Here is a 20,376-nt window from a genome sequence, read left to right on the forward strand (position 1 = left end):
GGCGGGGGGAGGGGACTGCGGCCGGCGGCCCTGGGACAGGTGCCACCGGATGGGGAGGGCCCGTGGGCGCGGTGGGGTGGCCCGGCGCGACGGCCCCGGGCGGGCGGAGGAGGCCGCGCCATGGCCCCGCTCGGGCGCTGCCGGTGGGCGCTGCTGCTGGCCTGGCTGCCGGCCGGTGAGTGTGGGACGCCCTGGGACGCCCCTGTGGCACACGGGGGCCGCGGCCCAGGAGGCGCCCGGGGGTTGTGCCCGGGTTAACGTGGTGCGGCGAGGGGAAGGGGCGGCCTGGGCCGGGCGGGCGTTGTTCCCCCCCTTGGAGCCCTTCCCTGGCCGGGGGGCGCGGGGCTTTGCCGAGCTCGGCGCGGAGGCCGTGCGAGCGGAGCTGGGCTGCCCCAGGGGCGCGGCTCGCCGCTCTCCCAGGAGGAAGCGGCCGCTGCTTCCTGGCGGCCTCCAGCATGGCTCCCGTGCGGCCAGCGGGGGCCTGACCGAGCGGGGGCGGCGAACTGGGGGGGCTCGTCACATGCACCCACCCCGGCCTTTGCTGCTGGCTCAGCAGCCCCAGCCTCTTCGGGGATCTGGTGTAGCCGCAGTGCTTCCATACCCGCTGGATACGCGCTTGTATGGAGGGCAGGAGCTCACCTCCGTGTCCACCAGCGGCCTCCAGCAAGCAGAGCCCTTTCTGCCAAGTTTTCTGGCCTCCTGTAGAAAATACAGTGATCGTTTTGCCTCTTGGATGCTTGGGTCTTTCCTGATGATTTAGCTCTAAGCACCAGAGTTCAGTTTTTCACACAGATTCCGTGTCCACCAGCGGCCTCCAGCAAGCAGAGCCCTTTCTGCCAAGCTTTGCGGGTTGCCTGATGGTTTCTGACCTCCTGTAGGAAATACAGTGATCGTTTTGCCTCTTGGATGCTTGGGTCTTTCCTGATGATTTAGCTTTAAACACCAAAGTCCAGTTTTTCATAGAGAACCAGTAAAAGCAGCAAAAAAATACGGAGGTATGCTTGTTGAGCGTCTTGCTTGCCAGCTGCATTCCTGCAGGACATTCTGGCTAGAACTTGGCCTCGCTGGCTCTGAAGGTTAGTGTCTTCAATGTGAAGCTGCCTTCAGTGAGGTAGCCATGCCTCACTAGGTTGGTAGTGTCCAGATTTTTTCTTCCAGACCAGGATAAGGACAGCAACATGCAACGGAGTAATGCAGTCCAAGTTTAAGAACTAGACTTAATTTCGCAACTTCTCAGTTTTCTTGGGGGAGGTTAGTATGAAACATCAGGTGTGCAGAGCTAGCCAACTGTCCTCTGGTGAGAACAGTAGGGTTTTAACTTCTTTAGAAAATATGGAACTTACCTTTCACTCTGACTCTTTTGCAGAACAAAGGTACGAGAAAGGATCCCTTTCATAAAAAGCTTTGGTTTCTGTTAGTGAAAAGCACGTAGTGACTTTGAGTATTTTATTCTTGCCAGAAAGATACTGCTGTAGGAAACCCATGGAAAATCTGGTGTTTCCATGAGCCTCAACAGGTCAAAATTCATATGGGAGTTCATTTAATAGACAAAGAGATCAAGGTTTTGACAAGATTGAGAGTTCGGATTTTGGGTTGGTTTCTTCTGATTTCCTGCGGTAAGAGCCTGTGGGTCAGCTTTTTCACAAGTACAGTGCTCTTAAATAAGAGCAACTGTAAGTACCTGTCACCAGTGTGGACTTTACAGCATTGTAAAGATGACAGATCCTTGGTTTTCCTAGAGGTTTGTACAGCCGCTGGTATTTCTGTGTGTAAGTGCATGTGTGTATATTTCATTTTTCAGAAGAGCCTTGCATTCAGAGTTTGCCCTGGTCCTTTCTGTACTTGTGTGGTATTTTTAAGACAGATGAGTTCGCTCTGCCTGTGCTTTGGGTTAGCTGACTGGGAGCCCATTTCAAACCAGAAACTGGGCAAGTACTGCGGAATTACTTGTTGAGACAGTGTTGCACCTCTGCAGCATGTTTTCCACTGGGTAGAAACCGAGTGAGCTCATATTTGACTGGAACATACTGTGGAGGTGCAGCCTCAGAGGACACTGAAAGAATGATGCTTGCAGTTTTGATCCAGATGTTACTACGTGGTCCCTTGTTCCCTTGCTGTCATCCTGAAAACATGGAGAGGGAAAGTCTTTAAGTACACAATAAAATTGAGTGTTGGTTCATGGCAACCCTTTAAGTTGGTACCTTCCAAGCCTCCCCCTTCTTTGCCTCCTTTCCTGCTGTCATGCTCCCTGGCTTAGAAGCAACTAGCGCACTGGAACACTCGCCCTGTTCTCTGAGGTGTATTCCAGATCAAGCATCCCACACTTGCTCTGCACTGTTTGTATTCCCTTATCAAAGGCCATTGGTGATAACTTCACTATTGTTAATGACAAACACAACTTACTGTATTATCAAAGTTTGAATAAGATAGACGTGTCTGGAGTGTGGCTGAAATAAAGCATAGCTTGTGAGAAACCTCGTAAAACTTTCCTCAGTGGATGCAGCTGCTTGGATAGAAAATGCTGTGGAGGTTGTTACAGATGCTTCAAAACATACATAACAATAGCTTCACTAAAAAGGGAAAAAAAGGGGGTAATTGATGTGTGTTGTTTCAAAGTGGCAATACACAGGTGTTTAACTATGATGCTACAGCCCTGTAGTTGTATTGTCTTAATCCTGGTCACCCCTACATAACATTTTGATGACCATCTTAGGGAGACCTTGATAAAATTCATTTGGTGTTTATAGGAATGGATGGCACTGCAGAACGTTTCTGGTTACAATGACAAGCCAAGGCCGTCCCATCCTGTGCGCTTCTGGGCCCAGCAAATTATCTCCCTCAGCTTGGAGGGACAGTTTTCCCCTGCAGAAGGAGAACACAGAGTGATGTGCTACATAATGGCTACTAATAGTTGCTTTGGAGAAAATAATTTGGTCCATACGGCAGGCCGATGTGTCTGGCTTAAGCTGCCTTCTGTCAGGGAGAGGTGGACTCACGTTCTTACCAGGGTTTGTAACTCTCCATGGCTTCAGCAGAGGGGCTGGTGAGGTCCACAGGTGCAGGTCCTGGATGAAGCTGAGGGAGATGTACTTCAGTTGTTGGTCTGGTGCAGAGTGAAGGTTGCGATGCGAAGTCTGTTCCTGCAGGCTGACTGCCTTCCGTGTTCTCATTTGCAGGTTGCCTCTCCCTCCTGGTGACAGTGCAGGATATTGAGCGTTATACCACTTTATTCGCCACTGTTGTCCTTAAATGTGACTATAGCACCTCAGCTCAGCTGCAGGACGTGGTGGTGACCTGGCGCTTCAAATCCTTCTGCAAGGACCCCATCTTTGACTACTACTCAGTCTGTAAGTGTCAGGCTTGTCCACTAAGGATTACCTCTTCAAATGGAAAGGAGGGGGAAGGTGTTCTTGCTGGGTAATACAGGCTTTTGACCTCTTCCTGCCCACAAACCAGGTCGGGTGGTGGTATTTCCCTGCGCTCCAAGAAAAAATAGGTCACGTCTGTGATTTCCTTTGTAAAGTCAAGGCTTGATGATGTGATGTTGTAGAAATCCCAGCCAAAGCAGCTAATTTGTCCTCCTTGTCATCAACTCAGAGGAGAAAGGCTCAGCCATGTTTGACACATCAGTCTTGGCAGCCCCATCTTAGTCTTCAGCATGTTTGAAAGCAAAGGCCCTGTGTCAAATGGACTTCATGATACCACGGGGGGTCCCATGGTTGGAGCTAGATACCTGTGACCAGGTGTTACTGATTTTAGGAAGTAGAAGAAATGTGCATTTTGGAGGGTAGAAAGACTTGCAAGTAGTAACATTTGGTATGAGTGGCAGCACTTCATGTGCTAACTCGCCACACTCCCCAGTTCTGGTGTGTGCAGCCTTAATTCAGGAGTGTCTAAGATGTTCTTAAGATAGTATGTGAACTGCATCCTGGGGTGCCTCAAACACAGTATAACCAGCCAGTCAAAAGAGGTGATGATCCCACTGAATTTAGCGATGGTGCAGCCTCACCGTGAATATTCTATGTAGTTCTGGACCCCACAATTTAAGAAGGACATGCAGGTATGTGAATGCATCCAGAGGAGGGCAACAAAGCTGGCGAAAGGGCTGAAAGTCATGTCCTGTGAGGAGTGGCTGAGGACTTTGAGTTTGTCTAGTGTGGCAAAAAGGAAGCTGAGAGGCAACCTCATGCCTCTCGACAGCTTCCTGAGGAAGGGAAGTGGAGAGGGAGGTGCTGATCTCTTCTCCCTGGTATCCAGTGACAGGACACATCGAAGTGGTTAAAAGCTGCACCAGTGCAGGTTCAGACTTGACATTAGGAAATAATACTTTACCGAGAGTGTAGTCAGACACTGGAACAGGCTTCCTAGAGCGGTGGTCGATGCCCCGTGCCTGATGGTGTCTAAGAGGCATTTGGACAATGCCCTTAATAATATGCTTTAACTTTTGGTGAGCCGTGAAGTGGTCAGGCAGTTGGACAAGATGATCCTTGTAGGTCTCTTCCAACTGAAATATTCCATTCCATTTTCTATAAACCCTGCAGTATGTTTAAGATGGCCAGCCTTACCTTAACTGCACGCTTAAGACTGAGTTTCAGGTGGGAAGCCTGGACTTGTTTGGTGTCTTGTTGCCCAAACTCCCCTTATGCAGTCTGGATGGGTTGAGTAGGCATGTTACCAAGTGCTCTACAGCCAAGTCCACAAGCAGCTGGGTCTGTGGCTCTGCTGATCCTAACATATTGTGAGTGCTTTGAGCCCAGGCTCAAGCTAATAGCCCCAGCAGGGACGGAAAGCATGAAGGTCACTGTGTTTGCTTAGTTTGGTCTGCTCTTCATGATTCATTGTAGATACAGCAATGGAGGAGCCTTTGACAAGCTTTGTCCTCTCCTGTCTTCACTGCAAGCCCGCTATAGACAATGCTGACTGTATCAGTTACCTCCCCAAATCTCATTTCCCAAATACCTTTCAATTAATTGTTAGTTTATATTGCGAGTCTGTCATAAGAGTATTGCACAGAAATTGCCTCTAGTCCTCCATTAATTGTTAGGTGTCTCTACACATAATCCTTAGGTGGAATCAGTTGATGGATTCTTTTCTGTCTTTATGAGCCCCACAACAGCTAATGGGATACAGGAGGGAAGGGGAGGTAATCCCTACAGCAGTTCATGTATGTCTGGAGATTTTGTTTGGAAAATAATCAGACTTTTGTTTTAGTTCCGGTACTCCTGGGAGTTTTATGACTTTTTTTCCTTATAGTTTATCTTCATACTGGGTGCTACCCTCCAGCCTACCACCATTAGCTTCTTTCTACTGTTGTTCTTTCAGTTGTGAGTACAGGAGGCATCTCCTCTGCAGCTCCTACGTTCTCAACATTTCTGCCATTCCTGTGGCTCTACCTCTGTTTGCTTTTGAGTACTCCAGATCAACTTGGCTTTGCTGGTTTGAAGCCACGCTTTGTATTACTAAACCAAAGCAAATGCATATGTGCATTCAAGGGTTTCTCTGCTGTTCACTGGGCGATAGAAGTTGGTTCTTTGAAATAACTTTTGGCATCCTATTGGATGATGTGTGTTTGTAGCATACCAGGCTGGTTTAGCTCTTGGCCAGGACCCGTCTGACGACTGCAACGACAGCCAGCGAAAAGTGCGCATTGTCATCCAGAAATACGGGCAGAAGGAGCCTGTGCTGGGTATTGACTACCAACAACGAAAGATCACCATTCAGAACCGTAAGTGACTTGACCTCCCACACAGGCAGTGAACTCAGTAACTATCCTGTATCTGGGCCTACTAAGTGTGAAAAGAAGCAGAAACATGACTGATGTCATCTGTAGCTCACGTATTCTGTGAGATGGCAATGGAGTAAGAGCTCTGAAGGGCCCTGGCCCCAGCTGGCCTGAGGGTGTTGGAGGCATTACAAGCTAAGGGTGAGCTGAAGATGCCTGAGCATTTTGCTGAGGAGCACAACAGCAAGCTGAGGAGCCCAGAGGCTAGAAAGCAGTTCTTTCTTCTAAGAAGTATTGCATAATTGTCCAGGTATATAATATGCTCCCTCCCTGCTTTCCCTGAAGCAGTATTATTCGCTCCTGCCAGAGTAGTTATTGGGATAGCTGGCCTAATGGGGACAATGAGCTGTGTTCCAAAACCAGTAGGGTTGGCAGTTGGCAGCAGACAGTATCTGTTAACATGCATCACCCGGCAGCACGCTGATTATTTCACTCCACACAGAACTAGTCCCACTTCGGAGTAGCATTGCCTTCTAGCAACACGAAGAAAAAAGGGACTGGCAGTTAATGCTGTTTACGGGAGTTCTCAATGGACCGAAATGGGATGGTTTGACAGTGATGGCTACGCTTGGGAAGAGGGGAGATGCAGTACTGTGTGTCACCTGCAGGCAGAGGGCCCTCTTAGTGTCTGTCAGTCCCAAATAATCCACTGACCTCTCAGTCCTCCTCCCGCAGGGGCAGACCTTGTCATCAGTGAGGTCATGTGGTGGGACCATGGCGTGTACTACTGCACTGTGGAAGCTCCAGGAGATACCTCAGGTGATGCGGACAAAGAAGTTAAGCTGATTGTTCTCCGTAAGTGCCTGTAGTTTGTTGCCTGGGTGGGAGATATCTCCTCTTGTTCTCTTCTTCCCTATGCCGACACGTCTCCAGCAGTGGAGAGGTGCTTAGTAACTTACTATGCCTAGGTACATCAGGATCCTCTTTCTCTCTCTGTTTTTCCCATAGATTGGCTCACAGTACTCCTTATCATTCTCGGTGGCCTCCTCCTCCTTCTGCTGATTGGAGTATGCTGGTGCCAGTGCTGCCCCCAGTACTGCTGCTGTCACATCCCATGTGTCTGCTGCCCAACCCGGTGCTGCTGTAATGAGGAAGGTGAGGTTCAAGCAAACGTGCGTCCATTCATGGCTTCTGTCAAGACAAAAGCTTGACTGGGACCTTCCTGAGCTCCACTTTCTCCCTCTGATTCACTGTCTATATAGACTGAGACATTTCTTTGGCCAGTGTGACCTCCTTGACCAGCTTATCTGAGCTTAGAGGAGGAAAGCTAGGATACATGGAGCCCGTCTTGCTCCCCTATGTCTTACTTGCAGAACTTCCTCCTCACTCACACCTTGCAACAAACTTCTGTCATGTCATCCAGGGCACGATCCCTTGTATGAGTAGCTCAGGACGTTTCTTCCCTGTCTTGTGGTGCATGTGCACGTGAGAAAGGTAAGCCAGTGCTTTGGTACTACTCTCCAAACTGGCCTAACCTTCAAATGTGTTGCTCTGGGAGGTAATTATGTAAAAATTGGAATTTTCTCTCTTCATGTTATTTCTGAGCTGCTCCTTCCACAAGAAAAAGGGTTTGTTTTTCTTTGGGGAAGGAAGTGATGAGAAAGAAAAGAGAAACATGGTCTCTCTTGGTGGTCAACCCTGCAAATGCATTCTGAGGTTTTGAGGGTCAAGAGAAACTTTGTGTTGTTTTTAGCAGTAATGACAATTCTGCAGCCAGACCCTGTTCTCGTAATAAGGCCACGTTGGTGTTTTAGCTGCTAAAGTCATACATACAACTTCTGTGTTACTTAGTAGTAACACAAGGTGGACTAGTTCCCCTGCAGCTTACACAACCTGACAAAAACAAAACGCAATGAATACATTTATTTATCACTGAATCACGAGATTCTTCCCCAGATGCTGCAAGGAGAGGATTTATGAACAAGGAGTTGTTGTTTCTGGTTTCCCTTTACCTACAAAAGAGCTATTTGGTTTACCCACAAAAGAGCTGTTTGGTACCTTGGGTGTCAGTAAATTGTGCAAGTTTTAAATCTAAGCTTAATTTGCTTAGCCCTTGCAAAGAGTGAACAGAGCATCACTCTTACTGCTAAAACCAAAACAGTTTCAGGGGGCTTTACAGGCTGTCAAATAAAATGCATGGTGTTGAGGAGGCTATGGAAATTTGGCAGAAAAATTAGTTTCCATGAAGGGAGAGAGAGGTGATGGAGATAAAAGGCTCACACCTCCAGGCTTCCTAGTTCTCATCAAAAAAGGGATTCAGAATATGTGTGAGCTCGTTTTTTTGGTTTTCTGTGCTGTAGGAGATGATGGCACACTCTAGACTGCTGCTGTTGTCTTTCCTGCCTCCTGTTGAGGATAGGTAGGGGGGATTCTTGCAAGGTTGCCAAAACCTCTCCCTGCTCATGAGAGAAGGTACAGACAAATCCAGCCTCCTGGACTAGCTGCTGCATTCTGTGGCTGTAATTTCCATCCTAGCTGCTTGCCCTTTTTATCCCCTTTGCAAGGGATCCTTGTGCCCGCTCCCCTCCTCTGGTGCACCTTCTCTTAATTTCATCCTGCCTGACTTCTTTCCACTCCAAGAAATGAACTGGAGGCCTTAAAAACCACAAGATAGATACAGGGGGCATCTTCAAAAACAGTCCTGAGGAATAATAGTTCCATCTGGCTGAAGAGAAGGCAGAAATCCTCAGCGGTTTTACGAGTTGAAGTGCGAGCCGAGTACTGGTGATTTCTTCCCAATTATCGGCCACTAGAGGGCAGCACAGACCCGCTGAACAGCCCTAGACGCCGTCGAGGCAAGGTAATTCTGGGTGTTTGCAGTCAGGTCATTAACTAACATGATTTTGAACCTAGCAATAAAAGAAGTGCATTGTTTGAGTAATTCAGAATTGGTGTACAGAAATATTAAACATGCCCCAGCAGCAAGCCAATTACATTCCCCGTGGAAAGCTCTGAGAAAAGCCTACCAGGGTAAATAAACATATGACTTCCTTCTGTTCCTATTAGGTCCTTTTTTACTGTGGACTTCTTCCACTAATGAATTGGTGCAAAATAGGATATACTTGCACCTGGGTCTGACTAGGTTGGAAAATATATATATATATTTTTTATAATTGGATAGTTGGCCCAGCAGCTGGAAAGTCTGTCAAAGGTGAAGAACAACCTTTCTCAGCAGAGAGTAAGTGGAGGGAACAACATGAAATTCTGACAAATTTTTAATTTTTTTATAGCAGGTATGAGTTTTGGCATAAGGGTGAATCTGACCTTCCTCAGATAAATATGTTCACTTTAAAAAGGGATCTGTAACTTTATTTCCATTTTTCAGGTAGGGAACCAGTGTATATATTGGGTTCAAAATGGAGGGCAGAGTATCTGGGGAAGGAAGTCCAAGGATAATTCTCATTTGTTCAGCTGCAGGGAGAGATCAGAGAATTATAGGGACAGAGGATGCCCTTGGTCCTAGTGACTTCCTTCATACCCTAAGTAGGTATGCCCAGAGCTGCTGAGCCTTTCACTCCTCAGGCAAAGACTGTGGACAAAACTCAGGGACATGCACTTAAATTCTAGGACATTCTCAAGGGGATAACTGGAGGAATGGGAGAGGAAGAGATAAGGCCTTTCCCTTCTTTTTACCCTTTTTCATTTTCCTCTTCCTCTAAGTTTGAAACATAAACTGGAGGAAAATTGCTTTGGAAAAAAATTTAACGAAGCAAGTCGGACATAAAATGCTTGAGAGTTGCTACCTCTGGCCACACAGCTTTGAAGGAAAATCAGAGTATCAGGGTTAAAACCCCTGAAGTTTCTAGCTTTGTAGTTCACTCTGGTTGGAGCCAGGCTGGGGAGGAGGAGGAGGAGGAGGAGGGAGTGTGGCGTGGAATTGCATGAACTGTGGGGATAAGGAAGGATGTGCTGAGAGGCATGGTCAGTCCCTGTTTTGCTGCAAGTGGTGCTCTTGTAAATTCAGTGAAACAGCTATAGGAGAACATGTTTTAATAACTGGCGTGCTACCCAAAATGGAGAGCTGAGTCCCAAAGAGCGTGCAGTCTAAATGCTGTCTGCTGCAGATGAGCCCAGGGGACAGAATTAATTGGAGCTTAGCTGTATCCTGGTTTCTTAAAGAAGCAAAGCTTATGCAGTCAACCTGTCTGCCTATCCCCTATCTCTTTTTCCCTCCAATAGCTTTTAATTTCATCAGCCAACTTCAGTCAGATTTATCAGAGGGGTAAAAGTCTCAAAGGCAATTACATTCCTGTCTCCTGAACTGTACAGCCAGGGATGTTCTGTTCATGCCTGACCCGAGAAGAGGCTGCAGTAAAAGCCTGCTGCTTCTGAAACTCCAGAGAAACCATGTAAAGGGAATTCTGCAAAGGCCCTGTTGCAGAAAAGCCTAACCCAGTAATGACAAACCATGCAGTGTCAGACTTGGTAAGGGCTGGGGCTTGCAAAATTTACTTGCTTGTATACTTAAGTTTTGATCGTCTGTGGTAGAAGCAGGTTTCCATAAGATGCTTTTAGGTACTTCCAAAAAAGAAGCAGCAATGAGCAATGGTTTTGAAGACAGGGATGGTAAGGTTGTCTCTGTAGAGGTGGCGTGATGGAAACATTGAAAAAAGTGAAGTGGAATTGGAGCCTGGCCCCACAAAGGAGGGGTCTGGAATTAGCAGTGGTGGAAAAATAGTGAGGGGGAGAAATTTCCACTGAGTTTGCTCTTTTGGCACATTGGACATTGCTGCTGAGGACAGGAACTTCAGTTTGTTCACCAGTTTGACCACGCTGCTCTAAGGGATTTAATTTTAGCAGTCATGCTGAGGTAAATTACAGAGAGAGAGGCAAGAGTGGTTGAAGGACTAGAAAGGGAGAAGCTAGACAGTGTATCTCTGAGTGCCCTGTTTGTGGAACAGAGAGGAAATGGTGGATTATGGTGTGGAAAATATGATCTGGACAGAGCCTACATGAAGGTGGCAAAAAAAAGGTCTTGTTTAGCTGTAAATCAAAGCCAAAACAGGAAAGGACCAATGATGAGCTGGAAGAGTTTAAAGAGTGAAAAAATAGTGTAGTATGTCTTGCTGTATGAAACATTTTCCCCCCTTTCTGCAACTGTACTCATAACGACAGGGCAGGTGGAAGTCTTGCATTTGGTTATGTGCTGTGTACTTAATCATGGTGCCATTTGTTTCCAGTTGCTGGAACTGTACTGAGTGTCAGGCAGTAACCCTTTTCTTCTGTTTGAGGTATCTTTTTGAAGCTGTACAACTTCATATTGGACTTTCCTGTGCTCTGTTTTGTTTTTGTCACAGAGTGGAGACAGCTTTTCATTCTGTGAATTTCCTATATCTGATCACATCCAAAGGCTACAGTCTATCAAGTAAAACAGTACGTGGTCTGCAAGCTGTGCTTCCCAGAATAGATGCTGTAAGCTTTCTTCTTCTTTTACAGTACTGGAACGGCATCGGTTCATGAAGCAGGCTCAGGCACTTGCACCTTGGATGTCACCCAACATGTTCTATGGAGGTGGCGACAGGAACTCGCAACTTTCCTCTTACCAGCTGAACCCTCTACTGCAACAAGGTGAGACCATGGGCATAGTTTCAGAGGGAAATCAGAAAGAGAGACAGGTAAAGGAGAGGTTCAGCAGTGAGACTTTAGCCTCTCTACTACAGAAGAAAGAAAGATGTTCCTAGCATGACAGCTCTGCTGCATCTACAATGTACTATAGACTTGCCTGGGTGGATAAATACAGTCTATCCATCTTAAGTGCCTTGCTAGGCTCCGTGCTGGGTGCAGTGGTTTAATGCTAACTAAGGTATATCTGTGCTACACCCCAGCAACTGCAGGGTAAATATACCCAGCTTATCTTGCTTCATGTGGTAGAGGAGGGTACTGTCTCTTTGTTCTGCTGTGTTGGTCACGGTCAACTCCTTATAGCCAAAATTGACAGGACAAGTGAGTTGCAATTTGTTTTGAGTTCTTATCAAATGTCTAGTCTTCAAATGATTAAGGGCAAACTGCCTTCTGTGCCATAGATCTAGCCTGCATGCAGCAAGAAATTAAGGACTCCTAATAAATGAGGAAGAATTTTCCAGTTGTTCTGCCCCAGAATTGCTTGTATTAGTGATATCTATTTGTAACTTTGTTGGGGGAGGGAAGATTAAATTTCTGAAGTCCTAGAGAAATAAGTAATAACTTATTACCAGTAATGTTATTTAATTGCTCAAGGAAGATAGGGGAATTTAACATAATAACTTCTCAAATAAATATAGCATATTTTTCATCTGATACTAGCTTTTCATCACTATATGGCAGTCACAGATTTACTGTGTGTCTGATGAGTCTTTAACTGTTGTTTGAAGAAATTGTTTGCAAACATCTTAAATGCTAGATTCATACACTTTTTTAGCCCGCTAGTTAATTCTACAGGTACCATTTTTTTCCTAGCCAGGGCACAACTTTTCCTTAGGAAGAGCTGGTGACTGAGCCACCGTGATTTAAGACAGAATATACTGAGTCTTCTCAGGGAAATCCGTGTGCGTGCTGGCAGAAAATGGGCAAGTTCCTCGGGCAGTATCTTAGCCTGTGTTTTCACAGTGCTTGAATCTCCTGTGCTTAAGTTTCCTTTAAATTTATTTCAGGTCAGCTTTTCAGAGGTGTTGGGTAGGGGAGACCTCTAAGGTCATCTAGTCCTACCTCTTGCTCAGAGCAGGACTGTCACCAACCTCAGTCACATTAGCTGTAGCTTTGTCCAGCCGAATCTTGGAAATTTGCAAGGGTGGAGATTCCATGATTTCTTTGGGTAACTGTTCCAGAGCTGGACCAGTCTCCTAGCAAAGAAACTTCTCCATTTGCTACTTATATCTATATGTGTGTGTGTGTGCATGTGTACATGTATATAATTTTTTTTCTTTTGCGGTATTGCTTCATACTTATTTCAGTTCAAAGAGATATAAGAGGAACCACTATGAAATTCCTCTGATTTTTTTTTTTTTTTAAATAAAATTTGGTATCAATGCTGTAGGAAAAAAATGTTCCTCTTTTTAAATACATAAACTGTATTTCCAGGTGTGCTGGATGCTTACCTCTCTGCTGTGCAAAACACAGATCATGCTGCAACTTTGCTTCCTTACTAAAAAACACTAAAAAAAGTTACTAAAAAATAATAAAACTTACTAAATAATACTACTTACTAAAAAATTTACTGCTCTTTGCACCTTACCTCATGTGACCTGGATGTGCTGGTTGTGGTGCTTGAGACTTGTGCAGCTCTTGTAGCGAGGAGGAGCAGGAGAAGAAAGGTCCCAAAGGGACTCCGCCAGGATCATTAGTGCAGAAGGGCTCGCTCTTTATTCTTTCCCCTTGAATTGCTGCATCTCCTGTGCTTTTATCCTTAGATGTGTCTCTGCAGAACAGTCTTCCACTTGTGCAGCCCCAGGCTCAGCTTTCACCTAACAAGGGTGTTTTGGACTATCTGGAATCTGAAATCCAAAATCTTAACATGCCACAGCTCCAGCCACCCCCCCACCAGCGGCAGGCTGCCCAGCCCAGCTTGCTGTCCTCCCTGGGCTCCGAGATCGTGTCACCTCCTCTTGCTGATCATGTCTCCTCCATGCATGGGAGCAGCAACTCCTCACGGCCACAGAGAGCGGCCCGCACCCCCAGATACTGGGATTCTGCAGCTGAGGAAAGGAGGGAAAACCGGAGGTGGCCCTTGCCTTCCGGTGAGGATTCTCATTCTAGCTACAGTCGGGACAGGCAGCGAGAGGACCATTCTCAGAGGCAGAGGACAGGCGGCTACAATGGGAGGCCCCAGCACTCCAGATGGGATGTGTCACCACCACGCCAGGCTGAGAGGGGCAAGAGCAGTAGCAGCAGCTGCAGCTTCTATCCAGAGGAGGCCAAGGAGCGCTCCAGCCACCGTCGTGACTGGAGACAGGAGCCCGCAGGAAGGCGAGACTACCAGCACCATACCAGCAGGAGCAACAGCTCAGGTCAGCGGCGGCACAGCTACTCTCCCCCTTCTCGCCGGGGGTCGTGTAGCTCCTCAGAAGAGCAAGTCCGTCTCCCAGCGACAAACCGCAGGCGGCGGCACCGGTCTCGGGAATGGCCGGAAGATAAGCCCCCCAGTTACCGCTCATTAGAAATCATCCCAGGTCAGGAGAAGAAGCAAAAAGGCAGCGTGGGGCCACGATCGGTGAGTCAGCCGCCTTTTTGCTTTCCCATCCGAGGCAAGAGGTGGGTTTTGGGGTGTGAGAGTGAACGTTTGTTACTTTCTGCAGCCTGTTGTCTTTCAAACGGAGGGCAAGGAGCGCCGGGTGCCCTGTGCAGCTTGGTTGTGAAAAGGCTGCCGAGTTCCCTGCCTTCAGACAAGTTGCGTGGCCATAGTGAGTTCAGGGACCAAGTGAGCAGTCAGACAAAGCAGGTCCCGTCACATCCCACACCAGGTGACATACTATACCTTCTCACTCCTGTCCCCACCTAGAGTCATTTGGGGCTCTATGTATGTGTTGGTGTTAAAGTAGCTGTTCTCCTGGCATTGCCTGGGGAAAAAGCACTTCCAGAGTGCAGGCAGCAATACTGGGCAACCCTCTGCAACCCTCTCTTGTGTTGGTTTACTTCTGATTTCTTTTAACACGTGCATGATTATCCTATTATCATTCTCCAGCATTTACTTTTTATAGTATCTTGGTGAGATTTTTAAGATTGTTCATATGGGAAAGCATTCAGGTAAGATGCCTAAAACTACATGAAATGGGCTTTACGATCATGGGTGGCTATAGCGGTGAGAAATGTGTGGTCCTCCAGGCTGGGTGGAAGAGGATGGCTCGCTTGTTGGGACTCCTGAGAACGGAATGTGCATTATATGGGCAGTGAACAGCTATTGGTCACAGCTCATCTTGTCAGTTTACGCTGGGACTAGATTTCAGGTAGCAACCTAAGTGTGAAAATCTTCATATCGCAATTGCTAGTCTCCAAGCTAGACAGCATATTCCCCTTAAAAAATGTTTTTCTAAAATAAAAAAAATGTCGTGTCCCTTACCATATACCAGGTGGGAGTCTTCCCAAAAGGCCGTATTTTGCACATTATCGTTTTCCCTTCCAACTTTTGGAAGGAAGTGCCATTCTAGTTCCAGCTGGGATGGATGTATGTATGTGTGAATGGTTTCATTATGGTGCTCAGAGCAGGAAGGAAGGCACAAGATTTCCATTCATCTTTCCTTGTTCCTGAATCTTCTGTTTTCTCTTGCAGGACAGAGGAAGTTCCCACAGTGCAAGAAGCATAGTCATTTAATGCCACTACTGAAAGAACTAAGAATCCCACTGGACTCCTCTTAGCTTTTCTGCTATGTAGGTTGGGATGCCTGCTTTTAATCAAACAGACAACCAGCAAAAAAATAGATGAAGCAGCTTCCCTTTGGACTTCCAACTCTGAAGAATCTATCTCTAGTCCTCATGAAAGCAATATATAACCCATTTTTATTCTTGCTGTGATGTGGAAACTTAGGTTTGCAATGGGCTGTGGTCCGTTGAAAACATTCTATTGGAAACAGCAGATTTTTTCAGTAAATGGTATCTTCCCAAGCCTTTAAAGAGAGGTACCAGTTGTCTTTGTTAGGTGCCTTGTTACTGCAAGGAGCCTACTCTGTAGAATACTGGTCCTTTGCACACCAGTTACTGAATAAGGGCTCCAGTGATCACAGAACTGTAAAGTCACAGGACAGTAGAATAATAGAGGTTGGAAGAGGCCTCTGGAGGTCATCTGATCTGGTCTCCTGGGAGTCTGGTATGGGAGGCATGGCATCTCCTTTGTAAGGCCCACTGTTGGGCTTCAGAATGTGTAATGTTTGCTGCTTCTGCCTGGCTGCTCTGCATAGTTGGGGCAGTTGCTTCCTTTTGTCCCCAGTAAGCCTCTCTCCCAAACAGAAGGACCATGCTGTTGGAAGGATGTTTGACTGCTTTAAAAAAGACTCACTAGCACATCTGCAAATTGCCAGCTTGTCTGCCCTATATTGACTGAAACAACCTGCCCTACTTTAAGCTTAGACCTTAGTGCCTTAAAAAATAGTTGTTCCTAGTTTTTAACTCAGACTTGAATTTATTTGTAAACTTGAAGGGCTAGATTTACCAAGGTTTGGCCATCCCTACAGGGACTGAGCAAGGTATGACTTCAGTCCCTCACACTGTGGACCAGAACTTCCTTCAACACTGGGAAGCATGGCCTTGGTGGATATATCTTTCCTAAGCCGTGTGTGCTTTTTCATGCATTTTATATTCTCCCTTTGCTCTCTGTGCCATGCATCATATACACGGGGTGGGACAAAGGGCTCTGAAGAAGTCTCACAGTCACTGTTTTTACTACTGTCCTTGGTCTTTACCCTGACACTTACCAACTCTGAATATGTGGTCCATCTGATCTGTAGCTAGATTGCAGGGTTTTCTCATCTCTCACCTTGCAGCTAGGACACAGAATTTCTTTATGCTCTGAAGCCAGTTGCAAAGGAGGAAAACTTGCCGTTTCTCCTTGGTCTGATTCATCTACTCTTTTCATTTAAAATGTGCTGGAAAAAGAAAGGTTCTCTGGATGCTGGATGTTTCCGTGGGAAAATAGCTTGCCAAAGGCACTTCTTGGATTCAAGAGACTCAACTGTTGGCAAGGAGCTTTTGAAGCATCTTGTGAATTATTTTGTAACCCAGAGGCACTAGAGATTTGCCAGTATCAATGACTGCATTGCCTAGCTTATTTGCCAGCCAGTGCCACACGGGACACTTGCTACTATTTGTTCTTTAATGTCCTAATTACTGATGTCCTTACACTTTCCGTTGGAAGACTGACTTGGAGAGGCTTTCAATTTGCCCACCTCCTTCTTTTCTTTGGACAACGATGGGATAGCAAATGCTCCTAACTGGATATCTGATGAGGTTGCTGGTTGACCAAAGGCTACTACAGAGAGTGCTCATTTTCCTACAGTTCCTTGGCTGATGGTGCTTATTTCTAATTCCTGTGTATGGAGATGAAGCAGCAGGACCCACTGGCTTCTCTGGTTGACTTCATTTCAGAACTAAATGCCTACTTTTTGAAGACACAGGGGCTGTTCACCAGCAGTTGATGGCTAGCACAAAAAAGAGATATAAGTGCTAAAAGACTAACTCCAAAGTCAGGAAGGCTCTATTAAGTGTAGTCCTTGTCTCCATGAGAACACAAACGGTGAAAAGTGTGAGCTGACCCATGAGTTACGTCTGAAATATAGAGAATTAAGTGTGTTCGCAGAACTTGCAAAGCCAGTATCACTCTTGAATCTGGTTCTCAGCCACTGGCTGTGAATAGTTTTTATTCTTATGTAATGATATTATGAGGATTTTATGCACCCCCTCTTCTATGATAGACTAGTATTTCTATTAGTTAAGAGGAGTTTATGGTGACTGCAATGACAGAAAATAATATGGGGCTGCTTCTTTGAAAACTAGCATCCTGTTTTGACTTTAGCATTCCCCTCTGGTGACTTATAGCAGATACCCAGGGCCCTGCAGGTTCTACCCTCAGAGGCTGAATTGGTGGTTTGGAATTTGACTCACTCCTCATGCTTCCAGTAGGTCCATACATCATGCAGGACAACTTCTTCCTATCCTCTCAACCCAGCCCAAATGTCTGGGTTTCAGGGAAGGGCTTCTCCTTTCTCTGTCAAGAATAGAGGCTATTGAGACATCAGATGAGATCCCAAGATGGTAGCATGGGCAAGAATTCCCTTTCCTTCACATTCAAGTGTGTATAAGCCAACATTCAGCAAGTTTCCCCAAGAGTAAGAACCCCCTCACACAGCAAGAAAACCCAGCTGACTCTGTGTAACAGTAGCAGCTGTTGAAGCTTGCCGCTGTAGGATGCGCACGCTAACTGCAGAGGCTGTGCTTTTTTTATCTAAATCCTATGAAGAAGCCTTCCGTCTTTATTTGTTACTCTAGTCCCCGCAATTGAGCTAGGGTGACTAATTGTAGATTGCGTGAACACAATTTGTGCTGTGTGAAGTCTGAAGAGTTTTATCTTTATCATACTTGAGTTCCTCTTCAGTCACTTTTGTTCATATTTACAGAAACATTAAACAAAGCTCTTCAGGGAAAATTGATTGTATCTTGGTCTTAATTCTGTCACATCTTAAATTGTGACAGAAGAAGATTATGTTATCCAGCAGGGAAGCAGAAATGGTACCAGGTTTACTGGTCCACAGACCACTGCAGTTCATAAAACACCAATTGGTGTGCTGTGAAATAATGACAAAGGAAATCTATACATGCATGCTTTACAACTGCAAGCAGACAGAAAAGTCGGAAGGAAATAGGTTCTGCTTTGAATGCATATTTCTATTTTTAATTGGCTAGAAATTGGCAAGAAAGCCATTGTGACAGCACTGCACAATACTAGGTGGACTCTTTTTTTTCCAGTAAGATCACAGGGTCTTTGACTTTTTAAAAGAGAGAGGGAATTGAGCAGCTCAAATACTGCACACTGAAAGAAATAACAGTAGGAAATAGCCTAACCTCATTCTTTCTAAGCTGCAGTTTATTCATGCTTAATTTTTCAGCCATTCCAAAGAGCTGATGTTTATATGAGCCCATTTGCGATGAAAAAGGTTAAATATGTTTCACATACAGGAGTTACTGCCCTTCTAGACTTCTGTTCTTTCTGTCATGTAGTTGAAGGAATATACCTTACCCTCAAGAATTAATTTTCTGTCTCAGATAAAGTGCTGTGATAGCCACTGGAGTTACCCTAATTTAAAATAATAATGTAATGAGTAAGTGACCATGCCACATAGGGTAGATAAGGACACCCATGCTACTCCTGTCAGCTGCTTTCCACCTCCAACCAGAGATTCATAAGAGAGATAAAAAAATCATGTAATTTTTCTTTGATAACTTGTGATAACTGGCTTTCTTGCTTATTTGCAGAGCGCCCTGCCATTCCAGAATGCCATTCCAGGAATGGAGGGCACGAGCTGCTTCTTGTGCAATCATTGATCTGGTCTTGGCAAGTGCCTGTTTGGCAGTAGAAAGTGCTGAAATGCCCAGTTGCTATCTCTGGGATTGTATTCATGATAGCACTAGCTAAAGTTAGGCAAACTTCAGGGTGGGAGAAGCTACCTGTGTGATAACAACCACAATGCAAAGCTGTTCAGCAGTCCGTATTACTACATAGGGTAGCCAAGTCCCCTACGTGTAACTACCTCCAGCAGCACATCAGTTTAAAACACCCACTTAATGTGGTTAGAGCCTTCCATTTGTCGACCTGACATAGGAGAGGATGACACTTGAGGTTATATTAAATTAACCCCCACAAGTAATGACTGCTTGTTGCTATTTCTGCTAAGTTTAATGCCTATAATGTGCCTTCTGCATATTATTCCAACTGTAAAAGCAGATGGTAAATGTGTAGATTCTCTTCAATGACTGTCAAATGTATAATTAAAATATAAGAGAACTTTCAACCAGTGGCTCTTGTGTGTTCTTCCTAGATCGTAAATTGCTTTTTAGTGTTTGTGCTAGAAATGGAACTGAAAATTCTCTGTTCTTCTGGAATTAACCTTCTTATACATTAGTAAGAATTTTCTGTTGTTATTTTTTGAGCAAAAATGCAAAATGGTTTGCTTGCACGGGAGATTTGTTGTTGTTCTTATTTTGGGAGACGTTTTTCTAAGAAAGAAGATAATTTGATTAAATACTCACCCAGAGAGTGGAGAAACGTCTGGGAAACCATTGGCAGCCCTCTTTAATGATGTGACCCACCACAGCAATTGGTGACTTGGCTGCCATGTCTGTGAAACAAGAACACTTACTGTTTGGTTCTAAAGTACTTTGAGCTCTGTGAGAAAGTAAGTCTTCTAGAAATTGTGTTTGGTTGATAAATGAAGATACTGATTGAGCTTTTCACACTTTCCACATGTGACAGTCACCTCATGAATAAGCAGCTGACATAAGAATGGAGGTCTGTTGGGTCTCACACAGAAGGCTTCATTTATGCCTTTAAGTCCTCCCCATTCCCCCTTAGCTAAGACCCTTTGTAGCTCGGTGTTGCAGCCTTCCTGTCTCTTCCCCTTGCTGCTCAGTGGCTGTGTGTGCCAAATACAGATGGTTGGCCTGACTGAAGACCCAACAGGCGCTTGGAACTCGACCCATGGGAAAACACACCCTACAGCGGCAATGCAACCACTTTCTAACTGGGACCAAGTCCCCAGGGAGCCTGGGGAGAGGTTATCATAGAATCATAGAATGGTTTGGGTCTCATCTACCCTGCCCTGAGCAGGGACGTCTTTCACTAGATCAGGTTGCTCAAGCCCCATCCAGCCTGCCCTTCGACACTTCCAACGATAGGGTGTCCACACTTCTCTGGGCAACCTGTTCCAGCGTCTCACCACCTGCATTGTGAAGAATTCTTCCTTATATCCAATCTAAATCTGTCCTCTTTCAGTTTAAAACTGTTTACCCTTGTCCTGTCACTACAGGCCTTGGGGAAAAAAGTCTTTGTCTTCCTCATCAGCCCCATCAAGTATTGAAAGGCTGCAATATGGTCTCCCTGGAGCCTTCTCCCCTCTAGGCTGAACAATCCCAATTCC

General features: G+C 45.7%; 1 protein-coding gene across 1 annotated transcript; it reads left to right on the plus strand.

The window, feature by feature from the left end:
• Nucleotides 1-59: 59 nt before the first annotated feature.
• On the plus strand, nt 60-19,251 carry ILDR1 (immunoglobulin like domain containing receptor 1). Its single transcript, XM_055808729.1, has 8 exons — nt 60-175; nt 3,177-3,347; nt 5,576-5,725; nt 6,458-6,577; nt 6,731-6,877; nt 11,219-11,350; nt 13,168-13,967; nt 15,024-19,251. Exons 1-8 carry the CDS (start codon nt 121-123, stop codon nt 15,063-15,065), a joined length of 1,617 nt encoding a protein of 538 aa, XP_055664704.1. The 5' UTR covers nt 60-120; the 3' UTR covers nt 15,066-19,251.
• The last annotated feature ends 1,125 nt before the right edge of the window (nt 19,252-20,376 follow it).

This window comes from Falco peregrinus, chromosome 6 (assembly GCF_023634155.1).
Source record: "Falco peregrinus isolate bFalPer1 chromosome 6, bFalPer1.pri, whole genome shotgun sequence".
In the NCBI taxonomy this organism is placed as follows: domain Eukaryota; kingdom Metazoa; phylum Chordata; class Aves; order Falconiformes; family Falconidae; genus Falco; species Falco peregrinus.